Source organism: Podarcis muralis, chromosome 15 (genome assembly GCF_964188315.1).
Source record: "Podarcis muralis chromosome 15, rPodMur119.hap1.1, whole genome shotgun sequence".
Taxonomy (NCBI): domain Eukaryota; kingdom Metazoa; phylum Chordata; class Lepidosauria; order Squamata; family Lacertidae; genus Podarcis; species Podarcis muralis.
In genome coordinates this window covers 38,459,089-38,482,175 of record NC_135669.1, presented here as the reverse complement: position 1 = coordinate 38,482,175, position 23,087 = coordinate 38,459,089, and the positions used below count along the sequence as shown (strand labels likewise).

Genomic DNA, 23,087 nt, shown 5'->3' with positions numbered 1-23,087 from the left:
CATTTTTACAAAAAGTCAATTATTTGCACAGAGACAGGTAGGCTCCGTAAAGTCACAATGTGGGCATCAAGTATAGATTCTGATGCCGATACACACCACTGGGAACCTCCCCTTCCAGACTAAGGGCAGATCCACACTATGCATTTAAAGCACATTTAAAGGGCATGACTTCCCTGCCCCAAAGAATCCTGGGGACTGTAGTTTCTCCTGACAGACCTACAATTCCTAGTGCCCTTAAACTACAGGTTCCAGGATTCTTTGGGGAGGTGATATGCTTTGCATGTGTGTTGGACGTGCTTTAAATGGGTGGCTTGGATCTGCCCTGAAGAAAATGTGTTGTGGCGAAAGCATTCTGACCTTACAAAAGCCACAGAATTCTTTGGACCCAAGTACAGACCTTCGTGTACAAAAACGGAACGTAAAGCAGCAATCCCGGCCAAAGAGGCCTCCCCGTTCTGAGCACTGATCAGAGTTCTGCATTAGCCTTTTATTCTTCTCCTGCCAAGGGGTCGCCCATGCCCAGCAACTTGTGCAAATACAGCGTGGCAGCTATACTGTTCGAAGATTATGAGGGTGCAAAGGCTGCATGAGGCAGAATTTCAGAATACAGGTGGAGGGGCTGGGAACGGAAATTCACAATACAGACAGAGGGCCTGAAGAAGATGCTAACACTGGTTATGCCTTAAACTGAGAGTAAAATAATAATTAAAAAGTACGACTCCCTCACCTTGCGGCCATAGTTTAGCAGTACCTTACCAATGTTGCTAACCGTGGTTAAGGTTAACCTGCGCTTCAGTTTGATCAGGACTTGTAACCACTGCTTCAAGTGGGTATCAAATCCTAGCTAAACTGAAATGCCACATAGCTTGAGCCTCAGTGCTAAGGTATCGCTTCAATGTAGTTAAGGCAGCAATAGGGAGTTCGCCACCCCCACCCCCTGAAAAAAAGACTGGGGAAGGATTTGAGGCTAACTCGCCATCTTATAAGAGGGAGCTGGTATTACGTCTGCAGTGGGCCTTGGAGATGCACACCAAACTTCTTGAGAGATGTGCCACATTCACTCTGACATTGCAACCTTACAGATCTTCAGAGATGAATGAGGTCTCCAAGAGCAGACGGGTCTCTTTCCAAAGAGGAGCAACCCTTGGCACAGTGGGAGGGGGCAAAGGCTAACTTGCAAAATAGTTAGATAACACCTATGGAGTATTGAGGCAGCCTCTCATTGGCAGCAGTCTTGTCTCGGGCGCCCTCAGGGAGTGGCGCCATGGACACAAGAGGTCCGCCCCCCCCCCCCGGAACTGGGGCTGCTAAGAGGGCGTTGGCAATACTGCGGGGCACAGGATCCACCTCAAACCATCCAAATCGAAAAATTACGTTGGACGACAACAAAGAAAAATGAGTAATACTGCTTGGTTAAGAGATTAGCAGCTTGCCAAAGAACACAAGTTCAGAGGACTGGCATGTAATACTGAAATTCAGCTCGGGGAGCAAGACTTTTAGACATTTCCATTGCCTTTCGTTACCAGAGCAATCTAACTAGTTCCTCACCTGCGGCTGGCGGATGCTGACCACTAACGGTTGGCAAATCCAAAGAGCTATCAGACATGACATGCTTAAGGTCTCCTCCCACGTCCGCCAGCTTCATGTCAAACTGGACAGAGAGCGCATCTTCAGAGTCTTCCTTGCCCACGCTGCTGCCCCCGATGGACGGGAGGTCCAGAGACTTGACCGAAGCAGAGTCCTCTTTCGCATGCTTGAAAGCTGCCAGTTTGTCGACCAGGGATTTCTCGGAACTGGAGGAAAACTTGTTCGAGTGGAAGTCGGCAAAGTCGTCCTCGCTTTTCACGGACGAAGGGGTGTGGTCTTTCAGTTCTTCAAAGCCTATGCCAGGGCCGTCCAGAGACAGCTGTTTGAAGATGTCGTATTTGGTGGAGGCGGGGGCCGAGCTCTGACCGCTCTTCAGAGTGTTGGCCAAGGAGCCAGCGGGAGGAATGGGGCTGGCCTCTTGCTTGAGTGAAGAGCCGACGCTGTTATTGAAAGCCATGAAGTCTGCAAATTCATCCTGAGTGGCTGCCGAGGTACAATTCGACAACCCCGCAAAGAGATTGAAGTCGGCAAAGTCGTCGGGCAGGATCGAGCTGTTGCCGGGTGCCGGCAGAGTCGCAGGAGCGGCAGAAGCCGGAGGTGGTGGTGCAGGGAAAGACGGCTGCTGGGGCGAGTTGTAGGCGGGCGGAAAGGGAAGAGGTCTGTTCTCGCCGGCAGGGGCCAAGGAAAACAGATCGAGGTCCGCCAGGTTCAGAGGTGGCTTTCCTTGCGGCGGTGGCGGCTTTGACTGTGCAGGTAGAGAAGGGAAAGGCGGAGGGAAAGGTTTGTCTTTCATCGGCGGGTCTAGCGGAGAGATGCTGTCGGCGGTTTTGAAATCCGTGAAGCCGTCATCTGCTCCGGCAGACTTGAACTCTGCAAAGCTGTCTCCTGAAGAGAAGGGAAAAGGAGGAAAACGTCAGCAGGATTCTCGAGAGCGACATATGTGACTCTCTCAGCTGAGCAATAAACGTATTAATTCGCACAAATGCTCAAAATGGCTTACGGGTAATTTGTTTGTTTTGTTCACTTTCCATCTCAGTTCTTCCCAAGGGCTCAAGGCAAATTTTGTGTGTGTGTGTGTGTGTGTGTGTGTGTGTGTGTGTGTGTGTGTGTGTTGGCAGGCAGGCAGCAAGCACAAGCCGGTCAAAATCAAGCATTTTAAAGTCCTACAGATTTCAACAGGGGAGATTTAAAATTCTGCTGAAGATGACCATTCAAACCAATGGGACATCTTTGATCAATACATTTTCTTCTTTTCACATATATTTTCATTCCTGAAGTATTCTGTGATTTCCTGTATCGGGGATAATTTAATTTATCCTGGGTCTTTCTTTCATACGCTAGAATTATGAACAGAGCTATAGTCTGCATTTAATTCAGGCATTACAGCCTTTCAGTAGGAAGAATTTTTCACAGCTGCTTTTCCTGTTTTTCCCCAAGGCAGACTTATTCCCCAGTTTTGTATAATACACCAAAAGGACCACCCATTTCTGAAAAGGACTTCTCTGCCAAGTGGAAATCCCTTGTACACAGGGGAGCAGAGCGGGTTACAATGATAACAAAAAAACTAGCCTGCCCCAAGAGAAATTTTGAGCAAAACTACTGTCTCAAATACCAATGAAGTGATGTACACATGGGTAGCCCACATGATGCCCTGAACTACAACCCTCGTCATCCCTGACCATTGGTCATGCTAGCTAGCTGGAGTCTAACAAATATCTGAAGGGGTGTGTGTGTCACAGGTTAGCTACCCCTAATGTAAAGTAACTAGAAGAAATACAATCCTACGCAGGCCATGTTCACATGCGATCAACTCCCAGTTTAGAAAGTCAAGGTGTACACACACTTTGTGTAGCTGTTTTGCCCCCACTTCATTCTTCCCTTCACATGAATGAACCAACAAACCAGTGAGCCCCAGTTAACTATAGTTTCCTGTTACATCCAGACCAGGAAACCATGGCCGATGGCTTCCAAACCACCATAATTTGAAGCTGTGACTTAAAGTTGGTTTCCAAATCCTGGCTTGTTTGGAAGACATGAACCATAGTTTCCTCATTCACATGTAACAGGCAATAATAGTCAACTGCAGCTTCCTGGCTTGTTTGGATCTACATGTGAAGAGCAAAGCAGCTTTGTGCAGGTTCCTGAAGTCTATGCATCTCTCAACTTGTTAAACAGAGATTTTTATCATGGGCATGCGGCCAGTCGGATATGGCTAAATTGTGCTGTGGTCGTCTGGTTATTGAGAAGGGGTTTCCTAGAAGCCTGGGTAATTTGTCTGGGGTGGGGAAGGGAATCAGCTGCTATCACTGTTTCATAGGTGGGCACAAATGCTTTCAACATAACTAAAAAGCTGTGATTACACATGCTTAATTGTATTAGCCCATCAACAGTATTGTAATGAGCCTTGATAAAAGAAGAATACAGCTTGTCGAGATTACAAAACTGTAATTATGTGCTGTAAGAACTGACGCAAATTGCCTCCATTTGCATAATTTATACAAGTCAAAGAACTAGATTTTCTTCGGGGTAGAAATGTACCCCACCCCCCGGCAGTGTAGCGGACCCAAAGCTCTTAAGGCACTAGCTATTCAGAAGCAACAGCCCATCTGGTGGCAAAGTGAGAGAAGCTTCAAATTCAATTTAAGCATTTCATTTATTTATTATATAGTGAATCAAATTGATTGATCGATCGATCGATCGATCAATCAATCAATCAATCAATCAATAACCTGATGCCATTCCCCGAGTGTCCCTGATTTCACAAGTTAGGTGGGCAACTCTTATCGGGGTGGGGGAGAAATCCGATTCAGTTTTCACTTAAAGGCAAATCTACCTCATTTAGACTCTCTGAAACAACACATGACTCAAAATGCAGGTAAGCTTTCAAAATTCACACTGCTCTGAATTTTGCACTGCGCTTACCCAGCCAAGTAACGCGTGCAAGAGTGGTTGGCTAAAGTGTGTATAAAATGCTGACATTGGTGAAAATTAACTTACAAAATGCATCTTATATGGGGAGATTGCTTTGCAAAAATGTGTATTTTAGGCAAAGCTGTGTACTAGAATCTGCACTAACATCCCTATGAATCATCATGAGGACTTAAAGAAAACACACGCATCACACACAGTGCAAACTCATGCAGAAACATGGAGAGCTGAACTTAAGATTGCAAAAAAATAGAACCTGAGAGAAACAAACATGAATGAATTTGCCTATCCCTAAGTTATCATCTGGGTGGCTTTTTCTCTGGGGCTGCCTCAATGCATCAATTTCCTCCTCAGGTAACTTCATGGGGCGCCATCATTGCTACCAGTTCCAAGCCCATCACCTTCCTCATGAACTTTAAATGATCAATATCAACCCCTCAAAGCCGTTTCCCCAATAATGGTACTGCTTTTTACCAGCATCGCTTAATGGTTTTTTATTCTGCTTGGAGTTAATTATTTAGCATCAATGTTTTGTACTGTCTTCATCGGCAATGTAATGCTATCTCTTGGGGAAATAATAGTAAAAAAGAATTAAAAAACCCAGTTTCTCTAAACAGCTTGTCTCCTGCTCCCAAGATTGGTGGTGGCCAGCCTTCCTTTTTAAAGCTAAATCCACGTTAACGAATCAGGAAGGCAAGTAGATGGTTCCTTAGTGGGAGATAGTTGTGGGAGATACGTTTTACCTACAAAAAGCTTAAGACATAGTAAATCGGCTTTCCTGAGGTCCTACAGAACTTCTTGCTGGTTTTGCTACAGCAAACTAGCAAGCTCGTCCCTCTGGAAGTTATTAGAAGATGGTTTCTTGATACACAAATATCTCTGAAATGGAGTTTGGGGGAGATGCTACCACTCCAGATAAGGACAGCAGGCAGTGATGTCTATGTATGTTTGCAGTAACCACAGGAGCAGAGGGCTTTTTTGGAGTGGAGAGGGGCTTCAACAAGGAGAAACGGAGCCAAGTTATAGGCTGGAAGCTACTTTGGCTTATCTGATGTGGACCAGAGGGGTCTGCTGCTTGCTAGGTGTGTAGCTGCCCATTCCACAACTTATATGCTAACAGGAGGCTGAGCATCCAATCCTGGCACCCAAAGAAATGTAAGTGTGTCTGAATGGGCATGTTCAAAGACAGAAAGGCTGAACCTGTGCGAACAAGAACTGAGCAAGAAGAGCAAACAGTCTCTTGTGCAGTCTGGATTCTTGTAGGGGTATTTTCTGAAGCCTTTTTCACATACGCTCTTGGTCATGCTTGGGCACAACAGATGGCCTGGAAGCACGATGCTGGAAATCCCTGCCCTACTTCAGCTTTCTCCAGTTATCACCTGTGTACATGTTGTTACCTTAGAACAGGATGCTTAGGAATGTAGGAAGCTGCCTTATACCTGGTCAGACCACAGCCACATCTATCTCAGCACTGCTTACATGGACTGGCAGTGGTTCTCCTGAGTTCCAGGCAGAGGATATTCCCAGCTATATTTGGAGATGCCAGGAACTGAATCTGGGACCTTCTGCATGCAGGGCAGGGGCTCTAGACACTGAGCTACAGCCCCTCTCTTAAGACACTAGAGCTCCCTTACACAGAGCTAGACCACACAGTTGGCCCCATTGAATTCACTTAATTTTGATTAACCCATTCACCAGCAAGACATATTTACACAGAAGCTGCTGTTAAAATATGTCTACATTACGTGAAAGGTAATGCAATGCAAAACTTCTATCTATATCTACTCACACACAGAGAGAGAGGTTTTGCTTTATCATATTTCAAATCACAGTCACCACGAAAACAGAAAACCCAGTTAAGTCAGTTTCACAAATGCTGCCATAAGTCAACAGAAAGAGCAAATCAACGCTTCAGGCCAGTTTAAGCTGTGGCAAAAGTCGGCAAGATGGGGTAGCAACAGTCACCTGACTTCCAGTTGCCTGTGACGCTGCTGCATACAAGGATGGAGAGGAGGAGCAAGGGAGTGGTGAGGTTGATACAGTGCAAACACTCCAGCAGAGCCAATCCAGAACTCCAACTGGCTCCGCACCAACCTTGCACCTCCCAGGATGCAACAGTGATGTGGGTGTTTGGAGGTGAGCAATGCTGCTCCACCACCTGCTACTGAGGGAAAAGGTACTGAGGTCACATCAAACAGAACTCCTGTTACGCGGATCTGGTTCTTTCAGGTGGTGCAAACTCCAGCTTTCCCAGGTGGGGAGAAAAGCACCTTTGTGAAACTGACGTCAACCCAAACCGAGGCAAGGTACAGCAAAACTCAACTTACTGGTGGGCTGCAAGCTTTTCCGTTAGAAATGTAAGCTGGTGAAAGGGTTAAAAGTGACAAGAGGGCAATTCAAAACCAACTTCTCTTTCTCTGAAATACTGGACGGGCTCAGACGTTTTTCAGGCCAAGCCAACCCCTTGCTTGGTGCAACACTCCAACCTGATTTAAGGGTGCTGGAGATCTCAAAAAGCTTGCCACGATTTTGTGACTTTTTTGTTGCTGACCTTAATAAAGGTATTTTTGCAACTGTCGACTTTTTGAGTGATATGCCAGGCAGCTTCACAGATAAAATATTCTGTACTTCCTTCAGGGAGAGGCTCCCTAGGAAGTCTCCGGTCTTGGTGCTGACAAAGATGAAGTCCTGCTTAGCTTTAAAACTGTTAATGGCATTCCAAGTCTCCAAAGCAGTTGCCTCCAATTTTCACTGGTTACACTGAGACGATGGAAAGCTTGCGCTACAGTCCAGTTATTGAGAAACTGAGACTCGTAATGCGTTTCCCCTGGCCTCAGATTATTGAAATGCACACAACATCTGCCTGTAGCCTGTAGCCCACTGAGTTAATTAGCCATAGCATATTTGCCAGTCTTTTGAAAAAGGTGCTTTTAAAAAAAGGACTCTAGTCCATTTTGATCCAGGAAACTGCATCTTTCCCAGAAAATGTAACTACGCCGCCCTTGGGGACCTTATGGAAATGAGCTTTCCTGGAAACAGCCATGAGAAAGCTGTACTTTTCTGCAGTTATATAAAATGGCAATAAACTGAGAGGGAAGAAGGCTCATTGCAGCATTTTCCCACAGCCTGGAAGAGCAGAGGAAGAAATGCCTAGCTTTGAAAAGCAGCTGCATATTAACAGGCATTTAAGCCAGAACTTAGGGACGCAGGTGGCGCTGTGGGTAAAAGCCTCAGCGCCTAGGGCTTGCCGATCGAAAGGTCGGCGGTTCGAATCCCCGCGGTGGGGTGCGCTCCCGTTGCTCGGTCCCAGCGCCTGCCAACCTAGCAGTTCGAAAGCACCTCCGAGTGCAAGTAGATAAATAGGGACCGCTTGCTAGCGGGAAGGTAAACGGCGTTTCCGTGTGTGGCTCTGGCTCGCCAGAGCAGCGATGTCACGCTGGCCACGTGACCCGGACGTGTCTCCGGACAGCGCTGGCCCCCGGCCTCTTGAGTGAGATGGGCACACAACCCTAGAGTCTGTTAAGACTGGCCCATACGGGCAGGGGTACCTTTACCTTTACCTTTAAGCCAGAACTTACACTCGCTTCCTAACAGCTGGGATTGATGGAGGTTGCAGTCCAACAACTGAGGTAGCACGAAGGTTGTTTCAATTATTTAAAGTAGGGTGGCCCCCAATCTCTGAGTCCACTGACCCCCTTGATGAGCTTGCCACTGACCCCAACCCAACTTCTTAGGAATGTAAATGAGACAAAGTCAAGGAATATTAAAGGCAGCTTCCTTTTATGCCTTTGCATCTTTGTGGGGGAGTGAAAGAGGGGTGGTTAGAATTGAGACATTGTAAAAAAAAAAGTTTAAAAAGTGAAACTCTGCACCTCTAGGTCCCATTGACCGTGTGTGTGTGTGTGTGTGTGTGTGTGTGTGTGTGTGAGAGAGAGAGAGAGAGAGAGAGAGAGAGAGAGAGAGAGAGAGAGAGAGAGAGAGATGGGGGTGGGGGGGAAGAGAGGGAGTCAATATTCACCACTTCGGGAACCCTGGTTTAAATAAATGTCTACACACACAGTATTAATGCCCTGAGATTGGTGTTGGTAGGATTTTTGCCAAACCTACAGAGACCCTTTAAACAACCTGAAAAAGAAGCACAGAGTCAACAAGGCAAAGATATCAAGGTTTGCAAATCTGGCACACTTACCTAAGGGCTTACTCTCAGGCTGCTGCTCCAGCACTCGGAAAGCACTGTACTTGTCTCCATAATCTATTGTGGGTATAATTAATTTTTTTAAAAAAAGGAAAATTCAGTCACAATATAGTTAAATTAAGGCTGGAATAAAACACACACACACACACATCATCATCATCACAAGTTAAAAATTGGCACATTACGTAAAGTGACTGTGCATGACTGTCTTTAGATCAGCCGCTAAAGAAAGAATTCTTTCTGAGATGTGTTCTTGGGCACTACTTGAGAAAAATCAGTTGCTTTCTCCTTTACTTTTCCTGGTGATCAACATGCCTCTCCCTCCCCCCTTTGTTTCCCAATCCTACCTTGCAGCCTAGGCATTTTGTAGGAGCAGTTGGAAGCAGGGATTATGCTGCTCAGGAATCTCAACGGAAGGGTCATATTTCAGTGGCAGAGAACCTGCTTTACATGCAAAAGCTCTTCTGTTCCATGCTCAGCCTCTCCAGGTAAGGCTGGGAAAGACCCAGGTCAGAAACTCTGGAGAGCTGCTGCCAGCCAGGGCAGACAATACTGAGCCAGGCGGGCCAATGTTCTGACTCAATGTAAGGCTGCTCCCTAAGTAATTGAGTCCCACTGTGCTCAGTTGCGGCTTATTCCCAGTTATTCCATCCTCTCTCCAAAGGGCTGTCCGCTCTAGTTTAAAGAACTCTAAAGAGGAAGAGCAGGAGGGGCCTTAAAGTCACCCATCAACAGTTAGTGCCCGGATAAGACTCAGCAGGCACAGAGTCTAAGTTCTTCATCACATCGCTAAGCGATATGGCGTTTTTATTTCAATTTTAGTCACCATGTCTACATTTGCATCTGTGTATAGCAATCAGCAAGTGCAGGTTTTGTGCAAACCGGTGTCCCCCGTACAACAATCAATATTCCTTGCACATAGAAATCAAGGATTGCAAGGGCAAGGGCTTTAGCTTAGTGTTTATTACAATTATAGCCTACCTTTCCTCCAAGGAGCTTAAGGTGGTGTACAAAGCTCTCCCCCCCCCCATTTCATCCTCACAACAACCCTGTGAGGTAGGCTAGGCTGAGAGGCCCAAAGGTCACCCAGTGGGAATCTGAACCCTCGTCCGCTGGGTCCTAGTCCAGCACTTTGACCACGACATCACACTGGATTCAGATTTACACCAAGGTTATCTGTATATCCCACCTCTCCTCTAAGGGGCTCAAGGTGGCCTACATGGATCTCACTCTCTCCATATTAGCCTGACACACGACAGCTTCATGCTTGGATCTGGTGCATGAGGAGGGAAAGGTAAACCTGGTAAATGGGGATAGGCAGGGCCGGCCCACCCATGAGGCCAGGGAAGGTGGCTGCCTCAAGCGCAGCAGACCCCAAGGTCGCTCTCTCTTCCCCCCTTGTTCCTGATGTACACCTCCACTCACCCCTCCTTCCCTGGTGGGGACCGAGGCAAGGGGCTACATTTTTTTGTTCGCCTCGGGTACCAAAATGTCTTGGGCCACCCATGGGGAAAGGAGAAGTGTTCTCAGCACCACCACAACCCTTCCTAGACAAGTGATCAACCCACTAAAGGTCATAACAAAGAGGAGTGCACCGATACTTTAGACAGCTGCTTTTTTTACCTCCAAGCGAAGCTGTGCTTTCTGTAGCCTTCTCGGTGGCAATCCCTTTGAAAACGGCGTACTTATCCACAGCGGGCGGCACCTTCGCGCCGGAGAGCGGGATCAGCATTGGAGGGGCGCTGCATAAAAAAGCAAGGGAATGGGAAAATGTGAGGAGAGGTCTGGGCACAAAGGGCCTTGCTCCCGCAGAGACCGGCTCAGTTGTCAGAGAAGACATTCTCAAGCTTTGCATTAGGGTGGAAACGGAGTCAAAGGAGGGACTGGGAGTGATCTTGATGCAAGAACAGCTTCTGGTGGCCTGAGAGGGCACTTCTACTTGCGGCAGAGCACAGGGTAGGACTTCTACAGCAATGGGGGAGAAACCTCAGACTCTCCAGGTCTCTCTATCTGGCTCTCAGAACTCTCCCAGGCCTGAACTCTCCCAGGCTTCACATTTGAACCAAGATAACGCCTCTTACCAGTCTGGAGGTAGGATAGACAGGGGGAGGGGTGTCAACTAGCCTACAGTAATATTTACATCCTTTGCCCCTCCCACTTTTGCCTCTGGCCCCGCCTACCACTGGCATGTGACCTCCCAGGAAGCTAGTCCAGAAGGCATTATGGCCTTTGGGCTGGAAAAGGTTCCCTACCCCCATTCAAGGGTGAAGAAAACCACACACACACACACATATATAATCAATGCTGAAATTTATGCTGCAATATTTCCTTACAATATTTTTAGGGTAAGAGAGGGAAGGAAAAAAATCAGTAACAAGCTGCATGATGTTCCCCCACCCCTTTACCACCTACATAGATTTTGCTCTGAATTGACAGTCCCTACCTTAAGCCGAAAATCATCCGTTTGAGTTTAAAAGGGAGGGCAGAGCAATTAGACGGGTGCAAAAAAAAATCCAGGCAAAAAGGCAGAGGATGGAGATTTCTGGCCCACCCAGAACCTGTCTTCTTGCATCCTTTCCTCACACACCTGTTCCCTCTGTCATCCAACCCCCCCCCCTTCTCATTTTGGATAAATCCACCATTTCCTCTCTTATCTTTATTTATTTGAACAATTTATATACAGCTTAATGACAACCGTCTCTAAGTGGTGTACAAGAACCCACAACACAGATAGATAAAAATCAATCAGAACTATAAAATCTGACTTTAATTAAAATGCCTGCTGGAATAAAAAAAAAAATCTCTTTTGTCGGCACTGTAAGTTCAACAGGGAGGGTGGAAGGCGATGTACAAAATTCAATAGAAACAGCTAAAAAGCAGTTAAATACACACTGATCTAGTTGATTACGCATCAAAACACTGCAGCTCCCATGCAAATCTATGTTTTGTTGTGGTGGGAAAAAGCAAAGCCGCCCTGGATTAGCTTCACCGCACGACTCACATATTTTATCTCCCTGCTGACAGCTTGGAACAGCATCCTCGACATTAAAACAACTCATGCTTTTGTTTAACCTCAAATCCACGCCACCAAATCGAAAATATGGATTTCTGTGGGATTCACAGATATAGGGGTTTTGTTTTGTTTTTGGAAAAAATGGACTGGGAGCAAGACACTTTCAAATAAATCTCCTTATCAGTGGCCTACAAGCTGAGCGGTTCACAGATGCATGCTAATGGGGACCCATGAAGCCTGCAGAAGGGGGAAGAGAGAGGGACTACACAAATAAAGAGAGCAAGAGGCAACATTTATGGAAATCTTATGCAAGTTCACACCGGGAATCTAGCAGGATGCTATATGGCAAGTCTAATCACCAGCTGTCTGTAGAGCTGGAGACTTCCCCCACCCCCCACCCCTCCACCCTCCAAAAATAAGTCTTTCAAACAATTAGACCAGCATATTAGACTGCAAACGATTACGCCACTCCAGAGGGGAGGTGCAGTCTCACGGGACAGAGACGCAGGTGAGGCTTTTCCAGGAAAAACAACCTCTCCCTTCCACAGCTACATATCTGCTGACTCACACCCCAATTAGACCGTCACGGGAGGACATTTCCTGTGCCAAAGACGAATGGCTGCAATGCATTCTGCATATTTATATGTATTGGCTTCTAAGTGTAAGAGGAAAGGTAACATGCAATAAAAAAGGCAGCTAGAATGGCTAAGTCGTAATTGCCGTGTTTATGGTATATGTCATTATACTGTGTTAAACGTAATTACTGTTACTTATTGCAGTAAGATCAGCAATTCATTTCAATGCAAGATACAGTGAAGAAAACGGGGAGCTGTCTTATATCAAGTCCGACCATGGCTCCACCTACACTGACAGGCAGCTGCTCTCCAGGTTTGTCTCCCAGTCCTAATTGGAGATGCTAGAGATTGACCCTGGGACACTTGGCAGTGCAAAATAGATGCTCCACTACTGAGCCACAGACCTTCCCTGGTGGGGGGCAAAGCAAGATTCCAGTCATCACGGTTCTGAATTATACCTGCTCTCCAAGGTTTCAAATGGGTTTTCCCCCCTGGCCTTACCTGGAGATGCTCGGGATTGAACCTGGGACGTTTTGCCTCCCAAAGCACATGTTCACTGAGCTATAATCGTTCCCCATTTACAACAGAACTAAACAGTGGCTCTCCTACAAAGCTTGGGCATGACTGGCCTAAAACGTAACTGGATCCGATTTAGAATGAGGCATGGACATAGTCCTGTTTCTATGCCTCCTAAGTGGGAAGATGTGAAAAGCTATTTTTGTTTGTTTTTGACACACAAGTATATACACACTTGCCAGCAAAAACCCCTACAGTAAAAGTACGTTTTAAAAATCCTCTACCTGCTCTGCTGCTGTGCAGCACACGCCTTGCTTGATCCAGATACTTCTCCCTGGAAATCTGTAAAGGTGTCATCAAGCCCCCCAGACTTAGAAGCGTCCTGGAAATCTTGGAAGTCGTCGTCATCCTGTTTGGCTGCCTAGATTAATATGAAATCATAAAGTCCCCTTTCAGGGTGAGAGCAATCTTATACCTAGCTGCTTTGAATTCTTTAAAACTAACACTACTATGCTATCTACGTATTTTGTTATTTATTGGCTACTCCTAAAGTTCCCAGGAGGCTTCCAATAGCAGAGATGCACACTTTTCCTTCTCTCCCATTAAAACCAGAAGCATGCTTTGTTCCTACACCCCAGAAGATTTGCTTTCATAGTGCACAGGAAAAAGAAGCGTTCCGGGAGATGATGGCGCCAGGTCAGGTCTCCACTGAGTCTCTGCTGTGTGAGTAGGAACTCTAATTATCAAATTACTCTGATAAAAAGGCTCAACCTATGAAAATAACTGCCAAATTTTATCAGTAAAAGACTCTGGGAGCTGTCGGGTGGACTTTCAAATCTCCCCTCCCTTTTGAAGCTACTTAAATCAACTTTGAACTCCCCCCTTGCAAAGCCCTTAAAACTGTGGGCTGGATAAAGTAGCCCTATTTATTTCTGAGTCCGAGCATGGTACAGTGGTACCTCGGGCTACATACGCTTCAGGTTACATACGCTTCAGGTTACAGACGCCACTAACCCAGAAATATTACCTCAGGTTAAGAACTATGCTTCAGTATGAGAACAGAAATTGTGCTCTGGCGGCGCAGCAGCAGCAGGAGGCCCCATTAGCTAAAGTGGTGCTTCAGGTTAAGAACAGTTTCAGGTTAAGAACAGACCTCCAGAACGAATTAAGTACTTAACCAGAGGTACCACTGTACTTACAAGACAATGTTGCAAAGAACTGGGGATTTCACCCACAGAACCTGTAACAACTGCCCCACAGAAAAAACAGGCCAAAATTTCAACATACGGTACTTTCAACCCAAGGCTAATGAAGCAAATAATCCAGGAAAACTCCAGGCTCATGAGTGGTCTGTTGGCCACACCTGGATTGGAAGGAGAAAGAAGCGTCGGCTCCCAGAGGAGGGTGTTTGTAGAGCTTCCGCATAAGTCACTGTTCAAAGCACAGCTCTTTCCCATGTCAGTGACTCATGCAGAGAGTCCTTCCAAGGAGTACAGAATCGTAGAGTTGGAAGGGACCATAAGAGTCATCTAGGCCAGTGTTTCCCAACCTTGTGCCTCCAGCTGTTTTTGAACTACAACTCCCATCCTCCCTGACTAGCAAGACCAGTGGCAAGGGATGATGGGAATTGTAGTCCAAAAACAGCTGGAGGCACAAGGTTGGGAAACACTGATTCTAGGCCAACCCCCTGCAATGCAGATATCTTTTGCCCAACGTGGGGCTCGAACCCACAGCCCTGAGATTAAGAGTCTCACGCTCTACTGACTGAGCTATCCCAGCTAGCAGTCATTCTGCTGCATGTCTGCATCAAGAGTGACTGGGTGATCCTATCGCACTGCATACAGATGCACAGCAGAGGCAAACTGTAGTTAAACATAGCTGCATAAAACCCATTGAAATGAATGGACATTGTTAATTCGTTTATTGAAAAGCATTTATAAACTGCTTGCTTTTTTAAAAAAAACCTAAGTTTTAAAAAACAAACAACATATTGTTAGAACATTGAACAAAAATAAAACAGCAGTATTTAAAAACAACCACCACAGGGCTGTATCCGACTAAGTTTCACTCAGAACAGACCCCTTGAAATGAAAGGATCTAAGTCGATAGTACAGTGGTACCTCAGTTCTTGAACATCTCCATTGATGAACATTTCAGAACCCGAACGCCAAAAACCCAGAAGCAAATGCTTCCATTTTTGAACACACCTTGGAAGTCAAATGGCTTCCGCTGTGTGTTTTTTCAATTTTCTCAATTGAATTTGCAGACAGCCCTTTGTGCCTCAGTTTTCGAACGTTTTGGAACTCAAACGGTCGTTCGGAATGGATTACGTTTGAGAACCGAGCTACCGTTGTACCCTTTAACTTCAATGTGTCTACTCTGAGTCAGACCAACACTGACTACAACCCAATAAAATTTAAAAGAAAAGAGGCACTGAAACACAATGAAAGCCATCTAAAAACCCCGTAATTTATATGGGTTCTAAGCTGCCTTGCATACAGTCATGCGGAGAAACGGCATGCAGGTTAAAAATGAAGCACAAATACTTCAAAACTGAAAGCAAACAAACAGGATGTGAGAACGGCAAATGAGCATTAAAAGAAAGAGACATGTTCACGCTCTGTTGCTTAAATATTGGCTGGAAAGGACAAGTTCTTGCTTAAATCCACTTCAAGAAGGATTCTCGCTTATTGCATGGCATACGCGGCACTGACCTGGCTTGGAGGGTAAGGCGGCATGAACCCGCTGGGCGCCGGCGCTGAAGGTCCCGCCACTGGTGCAGCCATGTTGATCCCCACCACGGTGGGCGCCATACTAAGAGGCATGGAGACGGGAGGCCCCGGCGGCATCATCGACTGCTGGCTCACCGTGACAGGGATTGCCATCGGGAGCCCACTCAGTGTAGGGAGCGGGGCAGAGGGGAACTGGTTCAAACCGTCGGGGCTCATAGCCGGAAGGCCTCTCTGTAAGCGAAAAGAGGGGGCAGGGGGGAGCATTAATAGACAGCAGCACTGTTCGTATAAGGCGCTACAGTGGTACCTCGGGTTACATACGCTTCAGGTTACAGGCGCTTCAGGTTACAGACTCCGCTAACCGAGTTATATTACCTCAGGTTAAGAACTTTGCTTCAGGATGAGAACAGAAATCGTGCAGCGGTGGCGCGGCGGCAGCGGGAGGCCCCATTAGCTAAAGTGGTACCTCAGGTTAAGAACAGTTTCAGGTTAAGAACAGACCTCCGGAACGAATTAAGTTCTTAACCCGAGGTACCACTGTATTAGAATGGGAAGCAAAAGATGAACAAGTAGTAACTTCAATAACACACTGAGCAATGGATATTGGTCACAATATTGAAATGTCGGCATGGGAGCGGTTGTGGAACACAGAATTAAAGTTTACATCAAGTTATGGTGTGAGGGGGAAATTTGTGGAAATGATTTATAGCAAAACTAGCAAGAATGTATAAATCGGAATCAAGCATTTGTTAGAAATAAGGGAGGTATTTTTTCCCATGTGTGGTGGACTTGTAATAAGGTAAAAGCCTACTGAGAGATGATGTGTAATGAATTGAAAAAAATGTTTGCAATAACCTCAATTAAAAAACCAGAGGCTTGGGGGAGGGGGAATTATGGGATTGGAGTTACCTAGACAATATAAAAAATTATTTATGTATGTGACCACTGCTGCTCAAATGATTTTTCCAACTCTACTGAATTGATACAGGACTTGGTGTAATTTTCCACCAATGCCTGGGGGTGCAGCAAGCCATTTGGAGACTGGCACATCACTGTAGCAAAGGGGGTGCAGAATCTGGCCAGTTTCTTGGATGCAGGAGCGCTACAAGCTCTGGACCACAGCACATCCTTTCCCGCTTTTCTAATAAGAGGTGCACAGAACCCACTCAAAAGATGTGAGCTGACCTTCCCCCAGCTTTGCCTCCCACTGTTTAGTCGCTCCTACCTGAGTTACGGCTATCATCGCCAGAACGGTATACAGCTCTTCTTTCGTAAGCTTCCCAGGAGTGGTGCGGTTGGCCAAGGCCCATATTTGCCCAAGTGTCTCCCTCGGAAGTCCAGATGACATCAGGATGGGATAAAGTTTGCCAGTGTCTATTCCAGTGGGCGTCATAGTGGTTTCTAGAATTTTCTTGTACAGATCTGCAAAGAAAAAAGCCATCATTGGACTTCGCATAATCAGGAGTTGCCAACACATAAGAACCCAAATTAGAGACAAGATGAACTTGGACTTGGACACCAGCAAATGCCAACCCTCCAGCTCCACTGTGGAGCTGGAAAACAACCAGAGCATGTACAGAATTCTACATGGAATTATAACAATAATAATAATTGTACCCCACCCATCTGGCTGGGTCTCCACAGCCACTCTGGGTGGCTTCCAACAAAGATTAAAAATACATTAAACTGTCACACATTAAAAACTTCCCTAAACAGGGCTGCCTTCAGATGTCTGTTGTTTATCTCTTTGACATCTGAAGGGAGGGCGTTCCACAGGGCAGGTGCCACTACCAAGAAGGCCCTCTCCCTGGTTCCCTGTAGCTTTGCTTCTCGCAGGGAGGGAACCACCAGAAGGCCCTCGGCGCTGGACCTCAGTGTGTGGGCAGAACAATTCTGCAACATGTGTGGTTTCGTGTGGCCTAGCAGTTAGAGTGTCAGGCTGAAACCTGGGTTCAAACCTCTACTCAGCCACAAAAGCCCACCGTGACCTCTTGGACCAGCCTTAACTACTTCACAGGATTGTTGTGAGAATAAAATGGCAGGGTGGGGAGCGGGAGAGAACAGACCACCTGAATGAAGCTTATAGACCCTGTTCTAAATGTTTTCAGAAGGTTTTTAGAAGAAGAAGAGGAGGAGGAGGAGGAGGAGGAGGAGTTTGGGTTTGATATCCCGCTTTATCACTACCCGAAGGAGTCTCAAAGCAGCTAACATTCTCCTTTCCCTTCCTCCCCCACAACAAACACTCTGTGAGGTGAGTGAGGTTGAGAGACTTCAGAGAAGTGTGACTAGCCCAAGGTCACCCAGCAGCTGCATGTGGAAGAGCAGGGAAGTGAACCCAATTCACCAGATTACAAGTCTACCACTCTTAACCACTACACCACACTGGCTCTTTTTACATGTATTAGCTATGTTCCTACTTTAAATGGTAGTGTTTTAACATTTTGATGCTCCCAGCCTCCTTTGGGAGAAGGGTGGTATAAAAATTCAATAAATAAAATAAAAGTGAGACGCCCTTAGCAAGCCCAGTTTAAAATCTAGTGTTGCCTACTAAGCACTTAGCACAGAGTCTACATACCAGTCCCCTCACCTGCAGAAAGGGCAAATCATCTTAAGAAATAAGCTGGTTTAATTACAAGGCATCCAGAATGGGAGGTGAGCTTGCATGACCTTTTCTAATACCTTCAAAGGCTATTCCTGCTCAGTTTCATCATTGCCATTAATATTACCTGGAACTAAATTATCATTGTAAATCCAGGGAGGCATCAGTTGCTGGATTGGATCCTGGGAAGGGAAGACTCCGACACCTAAAAGGCACACACACACGAAAGGAAAACTATATTTAGGAAATATCTGCAGCGAAATGACTCATCTGGAACACTTCCGTCATCTTATTTCAAAGGAGGAATCGCCTCACTTGCAAGCAGTCCGGAATAAAATGGCACGCTCAAAGAAATGAGGGAAGAGACTCTCCTTCTGTGCACAAATCAAGCTTTAAACACTCTGTATATGCAACAGAGCCTCTCTACACAGAGCTCTTGGGAAGCATTTCTAGGACTGCTGGAAATTTAAAAAATAAATGCAATTCAGCTGAGCGCTGGCGGGACCAAGGACCAGCTGAGCGCTGGCAAGGAGACCAGCCTTCTGAACCGAGGCCAATGACAGGCAGAGACAGAGCCAATGGCAGGTGAAGCCACCCTCTGACTTGTTGTAAGTAAGAAGGCAGGAAGACGGGGGCTGCCTGAGGTTGGTGGGGCAGAGTCCTATTTGCCCTAATGGATAAGCCTCTACGGCAACTGGGCGGGGCTTTTCCATTTCTACAAATCGCCATAGTAAGAGCAATAGCTTTCCTTAGCCATACTGAGATTTCTCCTGAAGAGGAGTGGAGGGGTAATGTTCTGGCCAGAGAAGTCTAAACACACACCCGGCCCTCAGAGCCTCCACTCCTGCAGCTGCAGAGTGCCAACTTCTGCAAATGCCTCTCCTCAGGAATCAAATGGAACTGAAGAGGCTGCTTGAGTGATGCTGGCAGCAAGCACTTGTACGGCCATCATTGTGGTGGTGGTGGTGGAATCTAGCATCTGCAAAGAGCGATGGCCATAGAGTCCATCTCGAGTTCATTCCACACCACTGCCACTTCGTTTTATAGCTGTTCTTTAAGCGGGCAAAACCCTTAATTTGCAGAGGTTAAGTGTTAAGTGCTATCACTGCTGTTAGGAGAGAGGCCACCTGAACAGCAATCTAGGCAGTGCGCAGAGAACTAAACAGAGAAGCGGAAATACTGGGACAGTTAATAATGGGTTCTATTGCTCAAATTACGTTTGTGTGAATTATTATAGGCAGAGTCCGTCTAGCTCAGTATTGTCTGCACTGACTGGCAGCGGTTCCCCAGGGTTTCAGAAGGGGGTCTTTCTACTTGGAGCTGCTGGGGGTTGAACCAGGGACATTCTGCACATGCTGCAGCACTGAGCTACATCTTTCCCCTTAATATTCCACTCCTCCTGGTGCTGCATTTAGTAGGAAGACAGCGAGCTGCTTTGTACCAAGTCATATTGTTGGTCTGCTTAGCCCTGTGTTGTCTACACTGACTGGCAGCTGCTCTCCAGGGTTTCAGTCAGTGGGCATTCCCAGTCCTATCTGGAGATGCCAGGGACTGAACCTGGAACCTTCTGCATGCAAAAGCAGAAGCTCCACAACTGACCTATGTTCCTTCTCCTATCACCTGCCCATAAGTCCACACCATCCATCAACTTCATTCATGGTATTGGGGTGCCTTTTTTTGCTGTTTGAGGAGATGAGGTGTTTATTCCCCCCCCCCCCACTCCACAAGGTAAAAGACAGCTAAAGACAAGAATCAGAAGAAGGCATGCATGATTGGAAGAACTTTTTTTCTGCAGGATCAAATCTTATTCAAAGAAGCTTGTTAGGTTTTGACCCTTACAGGTTACAAAGTTTGAAAAACAGAAGCAGAACTTGCGGACGTCACATGTTAAGTCAGGAGAATCGGCGCTTCGCTGTTATAATTCAAGCAGGGGTTCAGAGCAAAATCACCCGGCATTCGTGTTAAAGAGGTTAGCATGTTCAAGCAGCACTGGAGCGTAAGCTCTGCAAGAAACAGATATGCTCACCACGCTCTTGGGCTGACAGGTTTTGTTCTGAAGCCTTGTTTGCCTTTGAACTGGGGCTGCCGCTCGGGAGCGCCCCTACGGGCTGCCAGTTACTGGCCCCTAACCTGGGATCAGGGCCGTTTGCAGCTGCAGCTGCGGCACTGAGCTCAGCGTCAGGAGTTTTAAGTTGGGTTTGTGCCTGCCCAAATTCACTCAACCCACAGGGTGGCAGGGGCTTCTCTTCCAAGGGAGGGCCTGGACAGATAAAAGGAGGAATTGTTGGCACTTGGTTAAATCTCAAGTTTGGAACTCCACCCCAATCCACACACAAACACACCTGCCTCCACACACAAAAGGAGCTGTTGAGGTGCAGAAACAAAATGAATGAGCAGCCCCACATATACCCAAGGCTGGTGCAGGTGTCATGTCTTCCTACATGTCATTTTATTCCTTTCCAACCAGCTCTCAACATTCCATGGCTACTGAGCATGTTCAGGCCTCATTCAGTTTCTTGGGAGTTGCCCCTAAGCTGTATTTCAACCCACTCCCTCCCCCCAAAAACTAGAGGTTCTCCTGAGCATGCTGATACCTCCCTCTTCTTTCCAATAGCTCCATTTTAGCTTCGTATCTGTCGGCACTCACCACATGAGTTTGGCACTAGAGGGAGTGATTATTATTTTTTAGATGTTACGTATGTAAGTCAAGAGGCATTCCTTCCTGTGACAAAAGAGGGGAGAATACCTCTTCTAAGAAAGCACCTGCCACTATGGATTTAGAAGTACTAACTTTCAAATTCTGCTGCCCAGTTAATTGGGGGTAGGTACCTCTTAAATCGGGACGTGGGTGGCCCTGTGGGTTAAATCACAGAGCCTAGGACTTGCTGATCAGAAGGTCAGCAGTTCAAATCCCCGCAACGGGGTGAGCTCCCATTGCTTGGTCCCTGCTCCTGCCAACCTAGCAGTTCGAAAGCACATCAAAGTGCAAGTAGATAAATAGGTACTGCTCTGGCAGGAAGGTGTTTCCGTGTGCTGTTCTGGTTCGCCAGAAGCGGCTTAGTCATGCTGGCCACATGACCCGGAAGCTGTACGCCGGCTCCCTTGGCCAGTAAAGCAAAATGAGTGCCACAACACCAGAGTCAGCCATGACTGGACCTAATGTTCAGGGGTCTCTTTATCTTTACCTCTTAAACCAATCAAAATATTTTTAAGCATGCATATTTGCTAGACACATGTTCCACTGCATGTAACAGGGCTTACTCCAGAGGAAGTGTGCTCAGGATCACAGCCTAAACATTGCAGCTCTAAGTCAAATCACTTGTTTTTGATTAGATGGAATTTACCAAGCATAAAGTCAAGTTCCCATATTCAGAGCTGCTGGATTTCGTACCCCATCCCCTCCCAAACACCAAACATATGGTATGTTACCTGTTTTCTGAGTGTTTTGTGAAGCTGGAGAAGCAGAGAAATAAGGAACCTGCCCCCTGGGGCCGTGAAAGATGGAGGACACTGGAATCTGGGCTGGAGGGAGAGACTGGGCCACAACCTTCTCTGAAAGCCGTTGCCCAGCCTGGGAGGAAGGATGGCAAGACTGAAAAGGCTGGGAAGAGGTGGGAGGCACGAATGTCGGGGCGTTTTCGACAGGCCCCTGTATAAAGTCACTAAACTCGTCATCGTCAAGAAAGGCAGAGGTTTGGGAGACAGACACAGTAGAATGGGATGGCGTGGGATGATCTGCAAAATGGAATGAACACACACACATACGTACACACAAAATGGAAACGAATGAGGAAAACAAGGCTTTTTGCTAAGGTTAATAAATAAATAAATATAGAGAGAGGGAGGGAGGGAGAGAAATGGCCATTTCTAATGAAGGCAGAACGGGGTTGCTGGCAATGCTGACTCCATGCCAAGCAGTACTGCTCAGCGTTTCGTAAACTGCTGTGATGAGGAACATTGCTGCATTGAGGAGGTCCTCCTGAGAGTTCCCCTGCCCTCAGGCGTTCAGGTGGCGACGGCCCAGGAGAGTGTATTGTCTGTGGCAGCCCCAAAGTTGTGGAACCCACCTCCCCTTCAAAGGGCGTCTGGCAACTTCACTATACAGTCATACCTTGGTCGTCGAACGGAATCCGTTCCGGAAGTCAGTTCGACTTCCGAAAACGTTCAACAACCAAGGCACGGCTTCCGATCGGCTGCAGGAGCTTCCTGCACTCAATCGGAAGCCGCGTCGGACGTTCAACTTCCAAAGAACATTCGCAAACAGGAACACTCACTTCTGGGTTTGTGGCGTTCGGGAGCCAAAACGTTTGAGTCGCAAGGCATTCAAGATCCAAGGTACGACTGTATAGGTTTTGCCATTATGTTGAAGATGCACCTTTTTATGCTGGGATTTGCCACCTAAGGCGCATGTTGTTAGTACCCATCCTAATCTTGTGACTAAGTTTTAAAGCTGCTGCATTTGTCCTGTGAAGGTGTATGGAATGGAGGCAGTAGTGACTGACGCTCCTTGGGACTGGCAGGGTGGAAGGCAGGGAGTCCAGCAGTAGGTGGAGCCAATTAATTCTGGTTCCCTTCCCCTCTCAAAAAACAAAACAACAACAAACAACCTTCTCCCTGTTGAGTTTTATATGGGTGTGGCTATGATCCTGTCACAGTTAAGCACCCTTCAGTCCTGCTGATTTCAAAAGGAGAGGTTGAATCAGTGGGATTTATAAGTGCTTAACTCTGGTTTCAGTATGTCCTTAATGTATTAACAAATGAAGAAACGAATAAAATTATTATCAACTAGAGAGATGCTAAATGGTTTTTATGAAGCTGCACCTCATTATCTTAGCCCTGCCCTGGTGGCCTCCAGAGGTTTCTAGACTACATATCCTGTTGTTGTTGTTGTTGTTAATTTATTTATACCCTGCCCTTTTTCCCTGACGGGACTTAAGATGGC

The 23,087-nt window shown here is 46.7% G+C and overlaps 1 protein-coding gene across 6 annotated transcripts in view; it reads right to left on the bottom strand.

Annotated features, from left to right (window-relative positions):
• Positions 1–23,087, bottom strand: part of SYNRG (synergin gamma) — a 57,647-nt gene that overhangs the window by 23,742 nt on the left and 10,818 nt on the right. For 2 of the 6 annotated variants that reach the window (XM_077919356.1, XM_077919357.1), the window contains exons 7-15: positions 21,575–21,880; positions 20,172–20,405; positions 18,273–18,350; positions 16,772–16,968; positions 15,529–15,777; positions 13,099–13,235; positions 10,334–10,452; positions 8,705–8,767; positions 1,549–2,472 (exon numbers count right to left, since the gene is read on the bottom strand). In XM_077919356.1, coding sequence (XP_077775482.1) covers positions 1,549–2,472; positions 8,705–8,767; positions 10,334–10,452; positions 13,099–13,235; positions 15,529–15,777; positions 16,772–16,968; positions 18,273–18,350; positions 20,172–20,405; positions 21,575–21,880 — 2,307 coding nt within the window. The remainder of the gene's footprint in view (positions 1–1,548; positions 2,473–8,704; positions 8,768–10,333; positions 10,453–13,098; positions 13,236–15,528; positions 15,778–16,771; positions 16,969–18,272; positions 18,351–20,171; positions 20,406–21,574; positions 21,881–23,087) is intronic. The other 4 variants (XM_077919361.1, XM_077919360.1, XM_077919358.1 and 1 more) reach the window with 3 other exon arrangements.